Here is a 20192-nt window from a genome sequence, read left to right on the forward strand (position 1 = left end):
GGTCTATAGACACATCACATATTTCCTAGAGCCATAGAGACATCACATATTTCCTAGATCCATAGAGACATCACATATTTCCTAGATCCATAGAGACATCACATATTTCCTAGGTCTATAGACACATCACATATTTCCTAGAGCCATAGAGACATCACATATTTCCAAGATCCATAGAGACATCACATATTTCCTAGAGCCATAGAGACATCACATATTTCCTAGAGCCATAGAGACATCACATATTTCCTAGAGCCATAGAGACATCAAATATTTCCTAGAGCCATAGAGACATCACATATTTCCTAGAGCCAAAGAGACATCACATATTTCCTAGAGCCATAGAGACATCACATATTTCCTAGAGCCATAGAGACATCACATATTTCCTAGGTCTATAGAGACATCACATATTTCCTAGAGCCATAGAAACATCACATATTTTCAAGATCCATAGAGACATCACATATTTCCTAGGTCTATAGAGACATCACATATTTCCTAGATCCATAGAGACATCACATATTTCCTAGAGCCATAGAGACATCACATATTTCCTAGAGCCATAGAGACATCACATATTTCCTAGGTCTATAGAGACATCACATATTTCCTACAGCCATAGAGACATCACATATTTCCTAGGTCTATAGAGACATCACATATTTCCTAGAGCCATAGAGACATCACATATTTCCTAGATCCATAGAGACATCACGTATTTCCTAGGTCTATAGAGACATCACATATTTCCTAGGTCTATAGAGACATCACATATTTCCTAGGTCTATAGAGACATCACATATTTCCTAGGTCTATAGAGACATCACATATTTCCAAGAGCCATAGAGACATCACATATTTCCTAGGTCTATAGAGACATCACATATTTCCTAGAGCCATAGAGACATCACATATTTCCTACAGCCATTGAGACATCACATATTTCCTAGGTCTATAGACACATCACATATTTCCTAGAGCCATAGAGACATCACATATTTCCAAGATCCATAGAGACATCACATATTTCCTAGAGCCATAGAGACATCACATATTTCCTAGGTCTATAGACACATCACATATTTCCTAGAGCCATAGAGACATCACATATTTCCTAGAGCCATAGAGACATCACATATTTCCTAGGTCTATAGAGACATCACATATTTCCTAGGTCTATAGAGACACCACATATTTCCTAGGTCTATAGAGACATCACATATTTCCTAGGTCTATAGAGACATCACATATTACCTAGATCCATAGAGACATCACATATTTCCTAGGTCTATAGAGACATCACATATTTCCTAGAGCCATAGAGACATCACATATTTCCTAGAGCCATAGAGACATCACATATTTCCTAGGTCTATAGAGACATATTTCCTAGAGCCATAGAGACATCACATATTTCCTAGAGCCATAGAGACATCACATATTTCCAAGATCCATAGAGACATCACATATTTCCTAGGTCTATAGAGACATCACATATTTCCTAGAGCCATAGAGACATCACATATTTCCTAGAGCCATAGAGACATCACATATTTCCAAGATCCATAGAGACATCACATATTTCCTAGGTCTATAGACACATCACATATTTCCTAGAGCCATAGAGACATCACATATTTCCAAGGTCTATAGAGACATCACATATTTCCTAGAGCCATAGAGACATCACATATTTCCTAGATCCATAGAGACATCACATATTTCCTAGGTCTATAGAGACATCACATATTTCCTAGATCCATAGAGACTTCACATATTTCCTACAGCCATTGAGACATCACATATTTCCTAGATCCATAGAGACATCACATATTTCCTAGAGCCATAGAGACATCACATATTTCCTAGATCCATAGAGACATCACATATTTCCTAGAGCCATAGAGACATCACATATTTCCTACAGCCATTGAGACATCACATATTTCCTAGATCCATAGAGACATCACATATTTCCTAGAGCCATAGAGACATCACATATTTCCTAGATCCATAGAGACATCACATATTTCCTAGAGCCATAGAGACATCACATATTTCCTAGAGCCATAGAGACATCACATATTTCCTAGGTCTATAGAGACATCACATATTTCCTAGAGCCATAGAAACATCACATATTTCCTAAAGCCATAGAGACATCACATATTTCCAAGAGCCATAGAGACATCACATATTTCCTAGAGCCATAGAGACATCACATATTTCCTAGAGCCATAGAGACATCACATATTTCCAAGAGCCATAGAGACATCACATATTTTCAAGATCCATAGAGACATCACATATTTCCTAGGTCTATAGAGACATCACATATTTCCTAGATCCATAGAGACATCACATATTTCCTAGAGCCATAGAGACATCACATATTTCCTAGAGCCATAGAGACATCACATATTTCCTAGGTCTATAGAGACATCACATATTTCCTACAGCCATAGAGACATCACATATTTCCTAGGTCTATAGAGACATCACATATTTCCTAGAGCCATAGAGACATCACATATTTCCTAGATCCATAGAGACATCACGTATTTCCTAGGTCTATAGAGACATCACATATTTCCTAGGTCTATAGAGACATCACATATTTCCTAGGTCTATACAGACATCACATATTTCCTAGGTCTATAGAGACATCACATATTTCCTAGGTCTATAGAGACATCACATATTTCCAAGAGCCATAGAGACATCACATATTTCCTAGGTCTATAGAGACATCACATATTTCCTAGAGCCATAGAGACATCACATATTTCCTACAGCCATTGAGACATCACATATTTCCTAGGTCTATAGACACATCACATATTTCCTAGAGCCATAGAGACATCACATATTTCCAAGATCCATAGAGACATCACATATTTCCTAGAGCCATAGAGACATCACATATTTCCTAGGTCTATAGACACATCACATATTTCCTAGAGCCATAGAGACATCACATATTTCCTAGGTCTATAGAGACATCACATATTTCCTAGAGCCATAGAAACATCACATATTTCCTAAAGCCATAGAGACATCACATATTTCCAAGAGCCATAGAGACATCACATATTTCCTAGAGCCATAGAGACATCACATATTTCCTAGAGCCATAGAGACATCACATATTTCCTAGGTCTATAGAGACATCACATATTTCCTAGAGCCATAGAAACATCACATATTTCCTAAAGCCATAGAGACATCACATATTTCCAAGAGCCATAGAGACATCACATATTTCCTAGAGCCATAGAGACATCACATATTTCCTAGAGCCATAGAGACATCACATATTTCCAAGAGCCATAGAGACATCACATATTTTCAAGATCCATAGAGACATCACATATTTCCTAGGTCTATAGAGACATCACATATTTCCTAGATCCATAGAGACATCACATATTTCCTAGAGCCATAGAGACATCACATATTTCCTAGAGCCATAGAGACATCACATATTTCCTAGGTCTATAGAGACATCACATATTTCCTACAGCCATAGAGACATCACATATTTCCTAGGTCTATAGAGACATCACATATTTCCTAGAGCCATAGAGACATCACATATTTCCTAGATCCATAGAGACATCACGTATTTCCTAGGTCTATAGAGACATCACATATTTCCTAGGTCTATAGAGACATCACATATTTCCTAGGTCTATACAGACATCACATATTTCCTAGGTCTATAGAGACATCACATATTTCCTAGGTCTATAGAGACATCACATATTTCCAAGAGCCATAGAGACATCACATATTTCCTAGGTCTATAGAGACATCACATATTTCCTAGAGCCATAGAGACATCACATATTTCCTACAGCCATTGAGACATCACATATTTCCTAGGTCTATAGACACATCACATATTTCCTAGAGCCATAGAGACATCACATATTTCCAAGATCCATAGAGACATCACATATTTCCTAGAGCCATAGAGACATCACATATTTCCTAGGTCTATAGACACATCACATATTTCCTAGAGCCATAGAGACATCACATATTTCCTAGAGCCATAGAGACATCACATATTTCCTAGGTCTATAGAGACATCACATATTTCCTAGGTCTATAGAGACATCACATATTTCCTAGGTCTATAGAGACATCACATATTTCCTAGGTCTATAGAGACATCACATATTTCCTAGATCCATAGAGACATCACATATTTCCTAGAGCCATAGAGACATCACATATTTCCTAGAGCCATAGAGACATCACATATTTCCTAGATCCATAGAGACATCACATATTTCCTAGGTCTATAGAGACATCACATATTTCCTAGGTCTATAGAGACATCACATATTTCCTAGGTCTATAGAGACATCACATATTTCCTAGGTCTATAGAGACATCACATATTTCCTAGATCCATAGAGACATCACATATTTCCTAGAGCCATAGAGACATCACATATTTCCTAGAGCCATAGAGACATCACATATTTCCAAGATCCATAGAGACATCACATATTTCCTAGGTCTATAGAGACATCACATATTTCCTAGAGCCATAGAGACATCACATATTTCCTAGAGCCATAGAGACATCACATATTTCCAAGATCCATAGAGACATCACATATTTCCTAGGTCTATAGACACATCACATATTTCCTAGAGCCATAGAGACATCACATATTTCCAAGATCCATAGAGACATCACATATTTCCTAGAGCCATAGAGACATCACATATTTCCTAGGTCTATAGAGACATCACATATTTCCTAGAGCCATAGAGACATCACATATTTCCTAGATCCATAGAGACATCACATATTTCCTAGGTCTATAGAGACATCACATATTTCCAAGAGCCATAGAGACATCACATATTTCCTACAGCCATTGAGACATCACATATTTCCTAGATCCATAGAGACATCACATATTTCCTAGAGCCATAGAGACATCACATATTTCCTAGATCCATAGAGACATCACATATTTCCTAGAGCCATAGAGACATCACATATTTCCTAGAGCCATAGAGACATCACATATTTCCTAGATCCATAGAGACATCACATATTTCCAAGAGCCATAGAGACATCACATATTTCCTAGAGCCATAGAGACATCACATATTTCCTAGAGCCATAGAGACATCACATATTTCCAAGAGCCATAGAGACATCACATATTTCCTAGATCCATAGAGACATCACATATTTCCTAGATCCATTGAGACATCACATATTTCCAAGAGCCATAGAGACTTCACATATTTCCTAGATCCATAGAGACATCACATATTTCCTACAGCCATAGAGACATCACATATTTCCTAGAGCCATAGAGACATCACATATTTCCTAGAGCCATAGAGACATCACATATTTCCTAGGTCTATAGAGACATCACATATTTCCTAGAGCCATAGAGACATCACATATTTCCTAGATCCATAGAGACATCACATATTTCCTAGATCCATTGAGACATCACATATTTCCCGTATCTAGATTTGTATGGAAAGTGCGTGATTTCAGTTTGTGCATGATGACCCGCACCCATCTCATCCTCATCCCCCCTCACCCTCATCCCACCCCCCTCATACCACCCCCTCATCCCATTCCCCCCCTTATCCCACCCCCCCTCACCCCCCCTCATCCCCCCCTCATCCCACCCCCTTCCCACCCACCCCACCCTCACCCCACCCCCTTCCCACCCACCACACCCTCTTCCCACCCACCCCACCCTCACCCCACCCTCTTCCCACCCACCCCACCCTCATCCCACCCCCATCCCACCCCCATCCCACCCCTATTCCGTACTTGCCACGCTCTAATTAGGTTCTGCCATTAAAGGGAGACAAGAATAAAATAATTTCTGTACTGAAATAAATCTTTATTATCTCCCTTAAAATCGGTCACCCAGTTGATGAATTTATTCTTTTGTTCTTGCTGATCAGATAAAATCTGACTAAAACACGCTGTACCAAATTAAATCTGACTAAAACACGCTGTTCTAAATAAACAGAAGAGCCCAGTAATTGAGAAGAAAAAAAAATGTCAAAACAGCACTAATTACCCAAAGAGTAGCACTAATGAAGAAATAAGTACCAACGGGTTTTAAGATGTTATTTAATCAACATTTCAAATATAAATTGATAACGAATGATTATTTGGTAATATATAATGTTAACATTTTTCGGGCAAACGGCCTTCGGGCAAGTGGCATTCGGGCATTTGTCGCATTAGGGCAAGTGTCCATTCGGGCATTTGTCGCATTCGGGCAAGTGTCCATTCGGGCATTTGTCGCATTCGGGCAAGTGTCCATTCGGGCATTTGTCGCATTCGGGCAAGTGTCCATTCGGGCATTTGTCGCATTCGGGCAAGTGTCCATTCGGGCATTTGTCGCATTCGGGCAAGTGTCCATTCGGGCGTTTGTCGCATTCGGGCAAGTGTCCATTCGGGCATTTGTCGCTTTCGGGCAAGTGTCCATTCGGGCGTTTGTCGCATTCGGGCAAGTGTCCATTCGGGCGTTTGTCGCATTCGGGCAAGTGTCCATTCGGGCATTTGTCGCATTCGGGCAAGTGTCCATTCGGGCATTTGTCGCATTCGGGCAAGTGTCCATTCGGGCATTTGTCGCATTCGGGCAAGTGTCCATTCGGGCGTTTGTCGCATTCGGGCAAGTGTCCATTCGGGCATTTGTCGCATTCGGGCAAGTGTCCATTCGGGCGTTTGTCGCATTCGGGCAAGTGTCCATTCGGGCATTTGTCGCTTTCGGGCAAGTGTCCATTCGGGCGTTTGTCGCATTCGGGCAAGTGTCCATTCGGGCATTTGTCGCTTTCGGGCAAGTGTCCATTCGGGCGTTTGTCGCATTCGGGCAAGTGTCCATTCGGGCATTTGTCGCATTCGGGCAAGTGTCCATTCGGGAAATCGGCCTTCGGGCAAACGGCATTCGGGCAAGTGTCTTTCGGGAAAACGTCCGGCTCCCAGTGGAGGCCATACCAGTAGAAAGTGTACGTTAAGCTGACCCACCATCCATTGCCGGCTCACGGGTACCCACCTCCACCCCCCCCCCCCTACCACGTATCACATGACATCTTTTGTTTTTCTCCACCCAGCAACAACAGTGCCTTAAGGCGGGACATTTCAAGGCGGGACAAAAGTCCCGTGGACAAAGCTCGTCAGTTGGTGGCCTCACTGTCAGAGTTGGAGAGGAGGACAGCCCAGAGTGTGTGGGTCAGTGTAAACTTTCACTCACTGTCTCACTCTCAGACTCACTCAAAGTCTCACTCAGCATCAAGTTGTCTCACTCACTGTCTCACTTAGTCTCACTCACTGTCTCACTCACTGTTTAACTTAGTCTCACTCACTATCTCACTTAGTCTCACTCACTGTCTCACTTAGTCTCACTCACTGTCTCACTTAGTCTCACTCACTGTCTCACTTAGTCTCACTCACTGTCTCACTCACTGTCTCCCTTAGTCTCACTCACTGTCTCACTCACTGTCTCACTTAGTCTCACTCACTGTCTCACTCACTGTCTCCCTTAGTCTCACTCACTGTCTCACTCACTGTCTCACTCTCAGACTCACTCAAAGTCTCACTCAGAATCAAGTTGTCTCACTCACTGTCTCACTTAGTCTCACTCACTGTCTCACTCACTGTCTCACTCACTGTCTCACTCACTGTCTCACTTAGTCTCACTCACTGTCTCACTCACTGTTTAACTTAGTCTCACTCACTGTCTCACTTAGTCTCAATCACTGTCTCACAAAGTCTCACTCACTGTCTCACTTAGTCTCACTCACTGTCTCACTTAGTCTCACTCACTGTCTAACTTAGTCTCACTCACTGTCTCACTCACTGTCTCACTCACTGTCTAACTTAGTCTCACTCACTGTCTCACTTAGTCTCACTCACTGTCTCACTTAGTCTCACTCACTGTCTAACTTAGTCTCACTCACTGTCTCACTTAGTCTCACTCACTGTCTCACTTAGTCTCACTCACTGTCTCACTTAGTCTCACTCACTGTCTAACTTAGTCTCACTCACTGTCTCAATCACTGTCTCATTCACTGTCTAACTTAGTCTCACTCACTGTCTCACTTAGTCTCACTCACTGTCTCACTTAGTCTCACTCACTGTCTCACTTAGTCTCACTCACTGTCTCACTTAGTCTCACTCACTGTCTCACTTAGTCTCACTCACTGTCTAACTTAGTCTCACTCACTGTATCACTTAGTCTCACTCACTGTCTAACTTAGTCTCACTCACTGTCTCACTCACTGTCTCACTTACTGTCTCACTTAGTCTCACTCACTGTCTCACTTAGTCTCACTCACTGTCTCACTTAGTCTCACTCACTGTCTCACTCAATGTCTCACTTAGTCTCACTCATTGTCTCACTCATTGTCTCACACACTGTCTCACTTAGTCTCACTCACTGTCTCACTTAGTCTCACTCACTGTCTCACTCACTGTCTCACTCACTGTCTCACTTAGTCTCACTCACTGTCTCACTTAGTCTCACTCACTGTCTCACTTAGTCTCACTCACTGTCTCACTCACTGTCTCACTCACTGTCTCACTTAGTCTCACTCACTGTCTCCCTTAGTCTCACTCACTGTCTCACTCACTGTCTCACTCTCAGACTCACTCAAAGTCTCACTCAGAATCAAGTTGTCTCACTCACTGTCTCACTTAGTCTCACTCACTGTCTCACTCACTGTCTCACTCACTGTCTCACTCACTGTCTCACTCACTGTCTCACTTAGTCTCACTCACTGTCTCACTCACTGTTTAACTTAGTCTCACTCACTGTCTCACTTAGTCTCAATCACTGTCTCACAAAGTCTCACTCACTGTCTCACTTAGTCTCACTCACTGTCTCACTTAGTCTCACTCACTGTCTAACTTAGTCTCACTCACTGTCTCACTCACTGTCTCACTCACTGTCTAACTTAGTCTCACTCACTGTCTCACTTAGTCTCACTCACTGTCTCACTTAGTCTCACTCACTGTCTAACTTAGTCTCACTCACTGTCTAACTTAGTCTCACTCACTGTCTCACTTAGTCTCACTCACTGTCTCACTTAGTCTCACTCACTGTCTAACTTAGTCTCACTCACTGTCTCAATCACTGTCTCATTCACTGTCTAACTTAGTCTCACTCACTGTCTCACTTAGTCTCACTCACTGTCTCACTTAGTCTCACTCACTGTCTCACTTAGTCTCACTCACTGTCTCACTTAGTCTCACTCACTGTCTCACTTAGTCTCACTCACTGTCTAACTTAGTCTCACTCACTGTATCACTTAGTCTCACTCACTGTCTAACTTAGTCTCACTCACTGTCTCACTCACTGTCTCACTTACTGTCTCACTTAGTCTCACTCACTGTCTCACTTAGTCTCACTCATTGTCTCACTCATTGTCTCACACACTGTCTCACTTAGTCTCACTCACTGTCTCACTCACTGTCTCACTCACTGTCTCACTCACTGTCTCACTCACTGTCTCACTTAGTCTCACTCACTGTCTCAATTAGTCTCACTCACTGTCTCACTTAGTCTCACTCACTGTCTCACTCACTGTCTCACTCACTGTCTCACTTAGTCTCACTCACTGTCTAACTTAGTCTCACTCACTGTCTCACTTAGTCTCACTCACTGTCTGACTTAGTCTCACTCACTGTCTCACTTAGTCTCACTCACTGTCTCACATAGTCTCACTCACTGTCTAACTTAGTCTCACTCACTGTCTCACTTAATCTCACTCACTGTCTCACTCACTGTCTCACTTAGTCTCACTCACTGTCTCACTCACTGTCTCACTCACTGTCTCCCTTAGTCTCACTCACTGTCTCACTTACTGTCTCACTTAGTCTCACTCACTGTCTCACTTAGTCTCACTCACTGTCTCACTTACTGTCTCACTCACTTTCTCACTCACTGTCTCACTTAGTCTCACTCACTGTCTCACTCACTGTCTCACTTAGTCTCACTCACTGTCTCACTTAGTCTCACTCACTGTCTCACTCACTGTCTCACTCACTTTCTCACTTAGTCTCTTTCACTGTCTCACACACTGTCTCACTCACTGTCTCACTTTGTCTCACTCACTGTCTCAGTTAGTCTCACTCACTGTCTCACTTAGTCTCACTCACCGTCTCACTTAGTCTCACTCACTGTCTCACTCACTGTCTCACTCACTGTCTAACTTAGTCTCACTCACTGTCTCACTTAGTCTCACTCACTGTCTCACACACTGTCTCACTCACTGTCTCACTTTGTCTCACTCACTGTCTCACTTAGTCTCACTCACTGTCTCACTTAGTCTCACTCACTGTCTCACTTAGTCTCACTCACTGTCTCACTCACTGTCTCACTTAGTCTCACTCACTGTCTCACTTAGTCTCACTCACTGTCTCACTTAGTCTCACTCACTGTCTCACTTAGTCTCACTCACTGTCTCACTTAGTCTCACTCACTGTCTCACTTAGTCTCACTCACTGTCTCACTTAGTCTCACTCACTGTCTCACTTAGTCTCACTCACTGTCTCACTTAGTCTCACTCACTGTCTAACTTAGTCTCACTCACTGTCTCACTCACTGTCTCACTCACTGTCTCACTAAGTCTCACTCACTGTCTCACTTACTGTCTCACTCACTGTCTCACTCACTGTCTAGCTTAGTCTCACTCACTGTCTCACTCACTGTCTCACTTATCTCACTCACTGTCTTACTAAGTCTCACTCACTGTCTCACTCACTGTCTCACTTAGTCTCACTCACTGTCTCACTTAGTCTCACTCACTGTCTCACTCACTGTCTCACTCACTGTCTCACTCACTGTCTCACTTAGTCTCACTCACTGTCTCACTTAGTCTCACTCACTGTCTCACTTAGTCTCACTCACTGTCTCACTCACTATCTCACTTAGTCTCCCTCACTGTCTCACTCACTGTCTCACTTAGTCTCACTCACTGTCTCACTCACTGTCTCACTCACTGTCTCACTCACTGTCTCACTTAGTCTCACTCACTGTCTCACTCACTGTCTCACTTAGTCTCACTCACTGTCTCACTCACTATCTCACTTAGTCTCACTCACTGTCTCACTCACTGTCTCATTCACTGTCTCACTTAGTCTCACTCACTGTCTCACTTAGTCTCACTCACTGTCTCACTCACTGTCTCACTTAGTCTCCCTCACTGTCTCACTCACTGTCTCACTCACTGTCTCCCTTAGTCTCACTCACTGTCTCACTCACTGTCTCACTTAGTCTCACTCACTGTCTCACTTAGTCTCACTCACTGTCTCACTTAGTCTCACTCACTGTCTCACATAGTCTCACTCACTGTCTTACTTAGTCTCACTCACTGTCTCACTTAATCTCACTCACTGTCTCACTCACTGTCTCACTTAGTCTCACTCACTGTCTCACTCACTGTCTCACTCACTGCCTCCCTTAGTCTCACTCACTGTCTCACTTACTGTCTCACTCACTGTCTCACTTAGTCTCACTCACTGTCTAACTTAGTCTCACTCACTGTCTCACTTAATCTCACTCACTGTCTCACTTAGTCTCACTCACTGTCTCACTTAGTCTCACTCACTGTCTCACTTAGTCTCACTCACTGTCTCACTCACTGTCTCACTTAGTCTCACTCACTGTCTCACTCACTGTCTCACTTAGTCTCTTTCACTGTCTCACACACTGTCTCACTCACTGTCTCACTTAGTCTCACTCACTGTCTCACTTAGTCTCACTCACTGTCTCACTTAGTCTCACTCACTGTCTAACTTAGTCTCACTCACTGTCTCACTTAGTCTCACTCACTGTCTCACTTAGTCTCACTTACTGTCTCACTTAGTCTCACTTACTGTCTCACTTAGTCTCACTCCCCCCCCCCCCCCCAACCCTGCCCCCCAACCTTGATCCCCTAACCCTGACTTAACATTTCTTTACCTGCTACAGGGGGCGAGAGATGGTCAGACTGCTGGTCAAATGGTGAGTACTTGTGTTGGTGTGTACTGTGTTGTGTGTACTGTGTTGATGTGTACTGTATTGTGTGTGATGTGTTGTGATATTATAATCTGTCTTGTGTTATGTGTTGTGTTGTGTAATATTTTGTGTGTTATGTGTTGTGATATTATAATCTGTTATGTGTTGTGTGTTGTGTTCCACAAAGTTTTCTTAACAAAACATTTTTTTCCAGATGGACAGAGTGACAGGCCCTGCACCACTGGATCTTTATTTGGTAAATCTTTTTCTAGCTGTCAAGTCTTGTCCTTAGCTGGATCTTTATTTGGTAAATCTTTTTCTAGCTGTCAAGTCTTGTCCTTAGCTGGATCTTTATTTGGTAAATCTTTTTCTAGCTGTCAAGTCTTGTCCTTAGCTGGATCTTTATTTGGTAAATCTTTTTCTAGCTGTCAAGTCTTGTCCTTAGCTGGATCTTTATTTGGTAAATCTTTTTCTAGCTGTCAAGTCTTGTCCTTAGCTGGATCTTTATTTGGTAAATCTTTTTCTAGCTGTCAAGTCTTGTCCTTAGCTGGATCTTTATTTGGTAAATCTTTTTCTAGCTGTCAAGTCTTGTCCTTAGCTGGATCTTTATTTGGTAAATCTTTTTCTAGCTGTCAAGTCTTGTCCTTAGCTGGATCTTTATTTGGTAAATCTTTTTCTAGCTGTCAAGTCTTGTCCTTAGCTGGATCTTTATTTGGTAAATCTTTTTCTAGCTGTCAAGTCTTGTCCTTAGCTGGATCTTTATTTGGTAAATCTTTTTCTAGCTGTCAAGTCTTGTCCTTAGCTGGATCTTTATTTGGTAAATCTTTTTCTAGCTGTCAAGTCTTGTCCTTAGCTGGATCTTTATTTGGTAAATCTTTTTCTAGCTGTCTAGTCTTGTCCTTAGCTGGATCTTTATTTGGTAAATCTTTTTCTAGCTGTCAAGTCTTGTCCTTAGCTGGATCTTTATTTGGTAAATCTCTTTCTAGCTGTCAAGTCTTGTCCTTAGATGGATCTTTATTTGGTAAATCTCTTTCTAGCTGTCAAGTCTTGTCCTTAGATGGATCTTTATTTGGTAAATCTCTTTCTAGCTGTCAAGTCTTGTCCTTAGCTGGATCTTTATTTGGTAAATCTTTTTCTAGCTGTCAAGTCTTGTCCTTAGCTGGATCTTTATTTGGTAAATCTTTTTCTAGCTGTCAAGTCTTGTCCTTAGCTGGATCTTTATTTGGTAAATCTCTTTCTAGCTGTCAAGTCTTGTCCTTAGCTGGATCTTTATTTGGTAAATCTTTTTCTAGCTGTCAAGTCTTGTCCTTAGCTGGATCTTTATTTGATAAATCTCTTTCTAGCTGTCAAGTCTTGTCCTTAGCTGGATCTTTATTTGGTAAATCTTTTTCTAGCTGTCAAGTCTTGTCCTTAGCTGGATCTTTATTTGGTAAATCTCTTTCTAGCTGTCAAGTCTTGTCCTTAGCTGGATCTTTATTTGGTAAATCTTTTTCTATCTGTCAAGTCTTGTCACTAGAGTTCTAGAAATGTTGTGGCTAACCAGCTGAATGTCTCTGTCAGAAATACCCCCATAAAGAGGGCAGCCCCTACCCCAAGTTTCGAGCCCAGCACAAATCACATTTTGGTCAGCCGCAAGATCTGGCGGAGGCCAAGCAAGTCTTGAAACAGTTGCAGATGACTCGAGAGATTTTAGAGTCCAATCTGGAACAGGTCATTAGGTCACGTAGGGATGTCCATGTCTTTAGTGCAGTGCAGGAGTCAGTAAGGTAGGTTGCTGCTATAGGTCATTTGTTGCTGCTATAGGTCATTTGTTGCTGCTATAGGTCATTTGTTGCTGCTATAGGTCATTTGTTGCTGCTATAGGTCATTTGTTGCTGCTATAGGTCATTTGTTGCTGCTATAGGTCATACGTTGCTGCTATAGGTCATTTGTTGCTGCTATAGGTCATTTGTTGCTGCTATAGGTCATACGTTGCTGCTATAGGTCATTTGTTGCTGCTATAGGTCATTTGTTGCTGCTATAGGTCATTTGTTGCTGCTATAGGTCATTTGTTGCTGCTATAGGTCATTTGTTGCTGCTATAGGTCATTAATTCTATTTTAATGAATGTGCATGATGTTTACAAAACCGCCTTCTCCTTATATTCTAGTGCTGATGATGACAGAAAACAAATTGAGGTCAAGGTCACCAGGAAGATTGCTGCCTTACAAGCTGAAGTACAGGTACATTGGGGCTTGCTGAGTGGGTGACCTTTCACTCTGACCTTGCTCAATGGTTGACCTTCCACCCCGACCTTGCTCAATTGTTGACCTTTCACCCTGACCTTGCTCAATGGTTGACCTTTCAACCTGAACTTGCTCAATGGTTGATCTTTTACTCTGACCTTGCTAAATGGTTGACCTTACACCCTGACCTTGCTCAATGGTTGACCTTCCACTCTGACCTTGCTAAATGGTTGACCTTTCATCCTGACCTTGCTCAATGGTTGACCTTTCAACCTGAACTTGCTCAATGGTTGATCTTTTACTCTGACCTTGCTAAATGGTTGACCTTACACCCTGACCTTGCTCAATGGTTGACCTTTCACCTTGACCTTGCTAAATGGTTGACCTTACACCCTGACATTGCTCAATAGTTGACCTTTCACCCTGACCTTGTTCAATGGTTGACCTTTTACTCTGACCTTGCTCAATGGTTGACCTTTCACCCTGACCTTGCCAAATTGTTGACCTTTCACCCTGAACTTGCTAAATAATGGATTGCCCTGAGCTTGTTGTGTGTTTGAACTTTTACCTTGACCTTGTTAAATGGCTGCATTTTCACTTTACTCTAATGCAGGGGTCTCCAAACTACGGCCCGCGGGCCGGAAGAGGCCCGCGAGGTCCTCTCATCCGGCCCTCGAGAAAGTTTTGTTCATGGAAAAAGAAATGTTTGTTGGAGGTGGCTGAGGAAAAACTTCTAAACAAATTGAAAATTTAGCATTGGGTGCAAATGCCACTGAAGCAAATGTGGCCTGTTGCCCAGCAAATGACCTCCTTAAAGACAATTTAAAATAAGGGCGGGCGGGTGGGTTTAATGAGTATTTCCCAAGGAAGACTTTCCTAATATTACAACTTTTGCATCAAAGTACCTTTCAATGTTTGGAACAACATACAAACATTTTCAATAATGAAGTAGGCCTACGTGAAGAACAACTTGAGAAGAAACTTGGATCTCCCATTGTTGTCTGTCCCCAAAAGTGTTTCTCTCAGACTTTTTTCTCGGGGGGGGGGGCACTTGAAATTTATATATATATATAAATATATATATATATCTTAATAAATCTAATTTAGTTTGGGTGGGGGGGAGACGTTCTTCGGGGGGAAGGGGGGGAAAGTTTCTTCCAAGCATCTCTTCAGGCTCTGCCCCCAAAGAAAGTCTACCCCCCCGTACGAGATGGAATTCATATAATAAACATACACTTTAACTAGTGATTCTCCCCCCCCCCCCCCGAAAATATCGAGTGCCCTCCCAGAGAAAAAAGTCTGGAAGAAACACAGGGGAGGGGGTCTGCGTCATCCCTAACAGATGCCTGGAAGAAACTCTGGCCCCTGAACTGCTATTTGATAGTCATAGTCAATGCGGCCCTCGGGCTGAAAAGTTTGGAGACCCCTGCTCTAATGAATTGTTGAACTCTGACCTTGACTTTGGCATGTGGTTGAACTTTGTCCTTGCCCTTGTATGGCTGTATACCTGTTGCCCCTGATGTTTGAGGTGAATGTTTGCTTGAGCCAGCTCTTGTCTCTGCCAGCGAGGAGTCACCCACAGCCTGGCCCAGGACAAACTGGCAGCTGTCAACATGGCACCCAAGACAAAATCTGGCAACCTGACCAGGGAGCAGACTCAACATGTTGCCAGGTTGGCTTCGGGGAAAGAAAACAGGAAGGTCAAGGTTCCTCCGAAGGTTAGCATGAAACAAGAAATGATCTGTTAATGTGTCTATGTTTTAATGTGTCTATGTTTTAATGTGTCTATGTTTTAATGTGTCTATGTTTTAATGTGTCTATGTTTTAATGTGTCTATGTTTTAATGTGTCTATGCTTTAATGTGTCTGTTTTAATGTGTCTATGTTTTAAAGTGTCTATGTTTTAAAGTGTCTATGTTTTAAAGTGTCTATGTTTTAAAGTGTCTATGTTTTAATGTATCTATGTTTTAATGTGTGTATGTTTTAATGTGTCTATGCTTAAATGTGTCTATGTTTTAAAGTGTCTATGTTTTAGAGTGTCTATGTTTTAATGTGTCTATGTTTTAAAGTGTCTATGTTTTAAAGTGTCTATGTTTTAATGTGTCTATGTTTTAATGTGTGTATGTTTTAATGTGGTGATGTGTCAGTGATGTGATGATGTGTCAGTGATGTGATGATGTGTCAGTGATGTGATGATGTGTCAGTGATGTGATGATGTGTCAGTGATGTGATGATGTGTCAATGATGTGATGATGTGTCAGTGATGTGATGCTGTGTCAGTGATGTGATGCTTTGTCAGTGATGTGATGATGTGTCAGTGATGTGATGATGTGTCGGTGATGTGATGATGTGTCAGTGATGTGATGCTGTGTCAGTGAAGTGATGATGTGTCAGTGATGTGATGATGTGTCCGTGATGATGTGTCCGTGATGTGATGCTGTGTCAGTGAAGTGATGATGTATTTATGATCTGATGATGTGTCCGTGATGTGATGATGTGACTGTGATGTGATGCTGTGTCAGCGATGTGATGATGTGTCAGTGATGTGATGATGTGTCAGTGATGTGATGATGTGTCAGTGATGTGATGATGTGTCAGTGATGTGATGATGTGTCCGTGATGTGATGATGTGTCAGTGATGTGATGATGTGTCAGTGAAGTGATGATGTGTCCTGAGTGTGATGATGTGTCCGTGATGTGATGATGTGTCAATGATGTGATGATGTGTCAGTGATGTAATGATGTGTCAATGAAGTGATGTGTCAGTGATGAGATGATGTGTCAGTGATGTGATGATGTGTCATTGATGTGATGATGTGTCATTGATGTGATGATGTGTCAGTGATGTGATGATGTGTCAGTGATGTGATGATGTGTCATTGATGTGATGATGTGTCATTGATGTGATGATGTGTCAGTGATGTGATGATGTGTCAATGATGTGATGATGTGTCATGTGATGTGATGATGTGTCAGTGATGTGATGATGTGTCATGTGATGTGTCAGTGATGTGATGATGTGTCAGTGAAGTGATGATGTGTCATGTGATGTGTCAGTGATGTGATGATGTGTCAGTGATGTGATGATGTGTCATTGATGTGATGATGTGTCGTGTGATGTGATGATGTGTCATGTGATGTGATGATGTGTCATGTGATGTGATGATGTGTCATGTGATGTGATGATGTGTCATGTGATGTGATGATGTGTCATGTGATGTGATGATGTTTTGTTACCCAGCCTGCCATGATCAGGGATGAGAAGACCAGGGAGAGGACGTATGGCAAGGGAGAGCACCAGCGTGGGCGCACCACCATCAGGGACCCCTATCTGCACTTCAAGAACAGCAAGCCAGCCACACGGCCTGTTCCCATTACAGACTCGCTTGGTAGGTGTGGTGTGGTCAGTGTGTGGTGTGGTGTGGTCAGTGTGTTGTGTGGTGTGGTCAGTGTCGTGTGGTGTGGTCAGTGTTCGGTGTGGTGTGGTCAGTGTGTGGTGTGGTCAGTGTGTGGTGTGGTCAGTGTGTGGTGTGGTGTTGTCAGTGTGTGGTGTGGTCATTGTGTGGTGTGGTCAGTATATGTTGTGGTCAGCGTGTGGTGTGGTGTGGTCAGTGTGTGGTGTGGTCAGTGTGTGGTGTGGTCAGTGTGTGGTGTGGTCAGTGTGTGGTGTGGTGTGGTCAGTGTGTGGTGTGGTGTGGTCTGTGTGTGGTGTGGTCAGTGTGTGGTGTGGTGTGGTCAGTGTGTGGTGTGGTGTGGTCTGTGTGTGGTGTGGTCAGTGTGTGGTGTGGTGTGGTCAGTGTGTGGTGTGGTCAGTGTGTGGTGTGGTGTGGTCAGTGTGTGGTGTGGTCAGTGTGTGGTGTGGTCAGTGTGTGGTGTGGTCAGTGTGTGGTGTGGTGTGGTCAGTGTGTGGTGTGGTCAGTATATGATGTTGGCAGTGTTTTGTATGTGGTCAGTGTGTCTTTTGTTTATTTCTTCAGTTAGTGCTGATGCACGGTCAAGGTCACCTAAAGCTAAGCAGTTTCAGATGAACAACCCAAGACAATTTTATTTTAGCCCAACAAGAGGCTACATTCCAGTTTATGATAATGGTGAGTGTCAGTCGGTCATGGTGAGTGTCAGTCTGTCATGGTGAGTGTCAGTCTGTCATGGTGAGTGTCATTCTGTCATGGTGAGTGTCAGTATGTCATGGGGAGTGTCAGTATGTCATGGGGAGTGTCAGTATGTCATGGGGAGTGGTCAGTCTTTAATTTTTAACAGTCACTTGTATGGTTGACTGATAGAAATGCTGCTGCCAGTTGTCAGACAGTTGTCAGTCTCTCAGTTGTCAGACAGGTGTCAGTCTCTCAGGTGTCAGACAGGTGTCAGTCTCTCAGTTGTCAGTCTCTCAGGTGTCAGACAGGTGTGCCTGTGTGTTTCAGCACCTATCCCAGGTGAGCTGGTGCCTATGGCCATCCCACTGGGCCAGCCACGTCTGGAGCCAGGGGTCAGAAGGTCAGCCCAGCTGCTGACCACCCCAGTCACGTCTACCCCGGTGCCAGCTGTCACAGCTGACAGGAATGTCGTCATGGTCTCATTCCCTGCGGACAGCAAGCCAAGCAAGGCCAGACAGTCAGAGCTAGCTAAACAGGTTGGTCAAACCTGACATGCTCATGTCTGTCATCTAGATGTTGTCTGTCATATGGAAGTTGTCTGTCACCTAGATGTTGTCTGTCATCTAGATGTTGTCTGTCATGTGGAAGTTGTCTGTCATCTAGATGTTGTCTGTCATATGGAAGTTGTCTGTCACCTAGATGTTGTCTGTCATCTAGATGTTGTCTGTCATGTGGAAGTTGTCTGTCATCTAGATGTTGTCTGTCATCTAGATGTTGTCTGTCACCTAGATGTTGTCTGTCACCTAGATATTGTCTGTCAACTAGATGTTGTCTGTCATCTAGATGTTGTCTGTCACCTAGATGTTGTCTGTCACCTAGATGTTGTCTGTCACCTAGATGTTGTCTTTCACCTAGATGTTGTCTGTCATGTGGAAGTTGTCTGTCACCTAGATGTTGTCTGTCATCTAGATGCTGTCTGTCAAATAGATGTTGTCTGTCACCTAGATGTTGTCTGTCAACTAGATGTTGTCTGTCAAATAGATGTTGTCTGTCACCTAGATGTTGTCTGTCAACTAGATGTTGTATGTTGTCTGTCATCTAGATGTCACTGCTTGACATTTCTTCCCTTCTGTCTGAACCAGGTACTGCCACCTATAGACATTGACTCCATCTCCCCCTCATCCTCCAAAAGGTCGGAGCTGGAAATGTTGAGTCCACAAATAGGCAGCAGGACCTTTCAGTTCAATAACAATAACAGCATGGTGAGGTCTTGTCTAAGGTCATGTAGGTTTTGTGTGTTAGGTCATACGGGGGTTGTAGTTGGGTCATACAGGGGTTAGGGTTAGGTCTTAAAGGTTTTGTGTTAGGTCATACGGGGGTTGTAGTTAGGTCATACAGGGGTTAGGGTTAGGTCTTAAAGGTTTTGTGTTTGGTCATATGGGGGTTGTAGTTAGGTCATACAGGGGTTAGGGTTAGGTCTTAAAGGTTTTGTGTTAGGTCATATGGGGGTTGTAGTTAAATCATACAAGGGTTGTAGTTAGGTCTTAAAGGTCTTGTGAGTTAGGTCACCTGATGTGTTTGTGTCAGGTGAGTCAAGGTGAGCCAACAAGTGAAGAGGAGAGTGAGTCTGACCAGGAGCAGAGCGGGGAGGGCATCCAGCTGCCTGGCTACGAGCCTAAACTTGCGCCTACATTTGGCCCAGAGTTCCCTCCCACCAGACCACAGGCTCAGTGGGCCGCGGGCGACACCCACCTCATGTCTGATGTTGTGGCAGAGGACCTCAGGCGACGGGACATTCTGGAGGACAACGCTGTCCTGTGGTGAGTCTCCACTGACCCCTTCAACCACTTGAATTAATGACCCCTTA

At 43.0% G+C, this 20192-nt stretch overlaps 1 protein-coding gene across 8 annotated transcripts in view; it reads left to right on the forward strand.

Moving 5' to 3' along the window:
- Window positions 1–20192, forward strand: part of LOC131941233 (protein TALPID3) — a 72501-nt gene that overhangs the window by 32749 nt on the left and 19560 nt on the right. For all 8 annotated transcript variants that reach the window (XM_059300339.1, XM_059300336.1, XM_059300341.1 and 5 more), the window contains 11 exons: window positions 7126–7243; window positions 11985–12017; window positions 12226–12267; window positions 13572–13777; window positions 14160–14232; window positions 15801–15953; window positions 17476–17623; window positions 18212–18322; window positions 18653–18861; window positions 19468–19587; window positions 19913–20145. In XM_059300339.1, coding sequence (XP_059156322.1) covers window positions 7126–7243; window positions 11985–12017; window positions 12226–12267; window positions 13572–13777; window positions 14160–14232; window positions 15801–15953; window positions 17476–17623; window positions 18212–18322; window positions 18653–18861; window positions 19468–19587; window positions 19913–20145 — 1446 coding nt within the window. The remainder of the gene's footprint in view (window positions 1–7125; window positions 7244–11984; window positions 12018–12225; window positions 12268–13571; window positions 13778–14159; window positions 14233–15800; window positions 15954–17475; window positions 17624–18211; window positions 18323–18652; window positions 18862–19467; window positions 19588–19912; window positions 20146–20192) is intronic.

Source organism: Physella acuta, unplaced genomic scaffold (assembly GCF_028476545.2).
Source record: "Physella acuta isolate Inbredline_101_S28 unplaced genomic scaffold, ASM2847654v3 ptg000353l, whole genome shotgun sequence".
Classification (NCBI taxonomy): Eukaryota; Metazoa; Mollusca; class Gastropoda; family Physidae; genus Physella; species Physella acuta.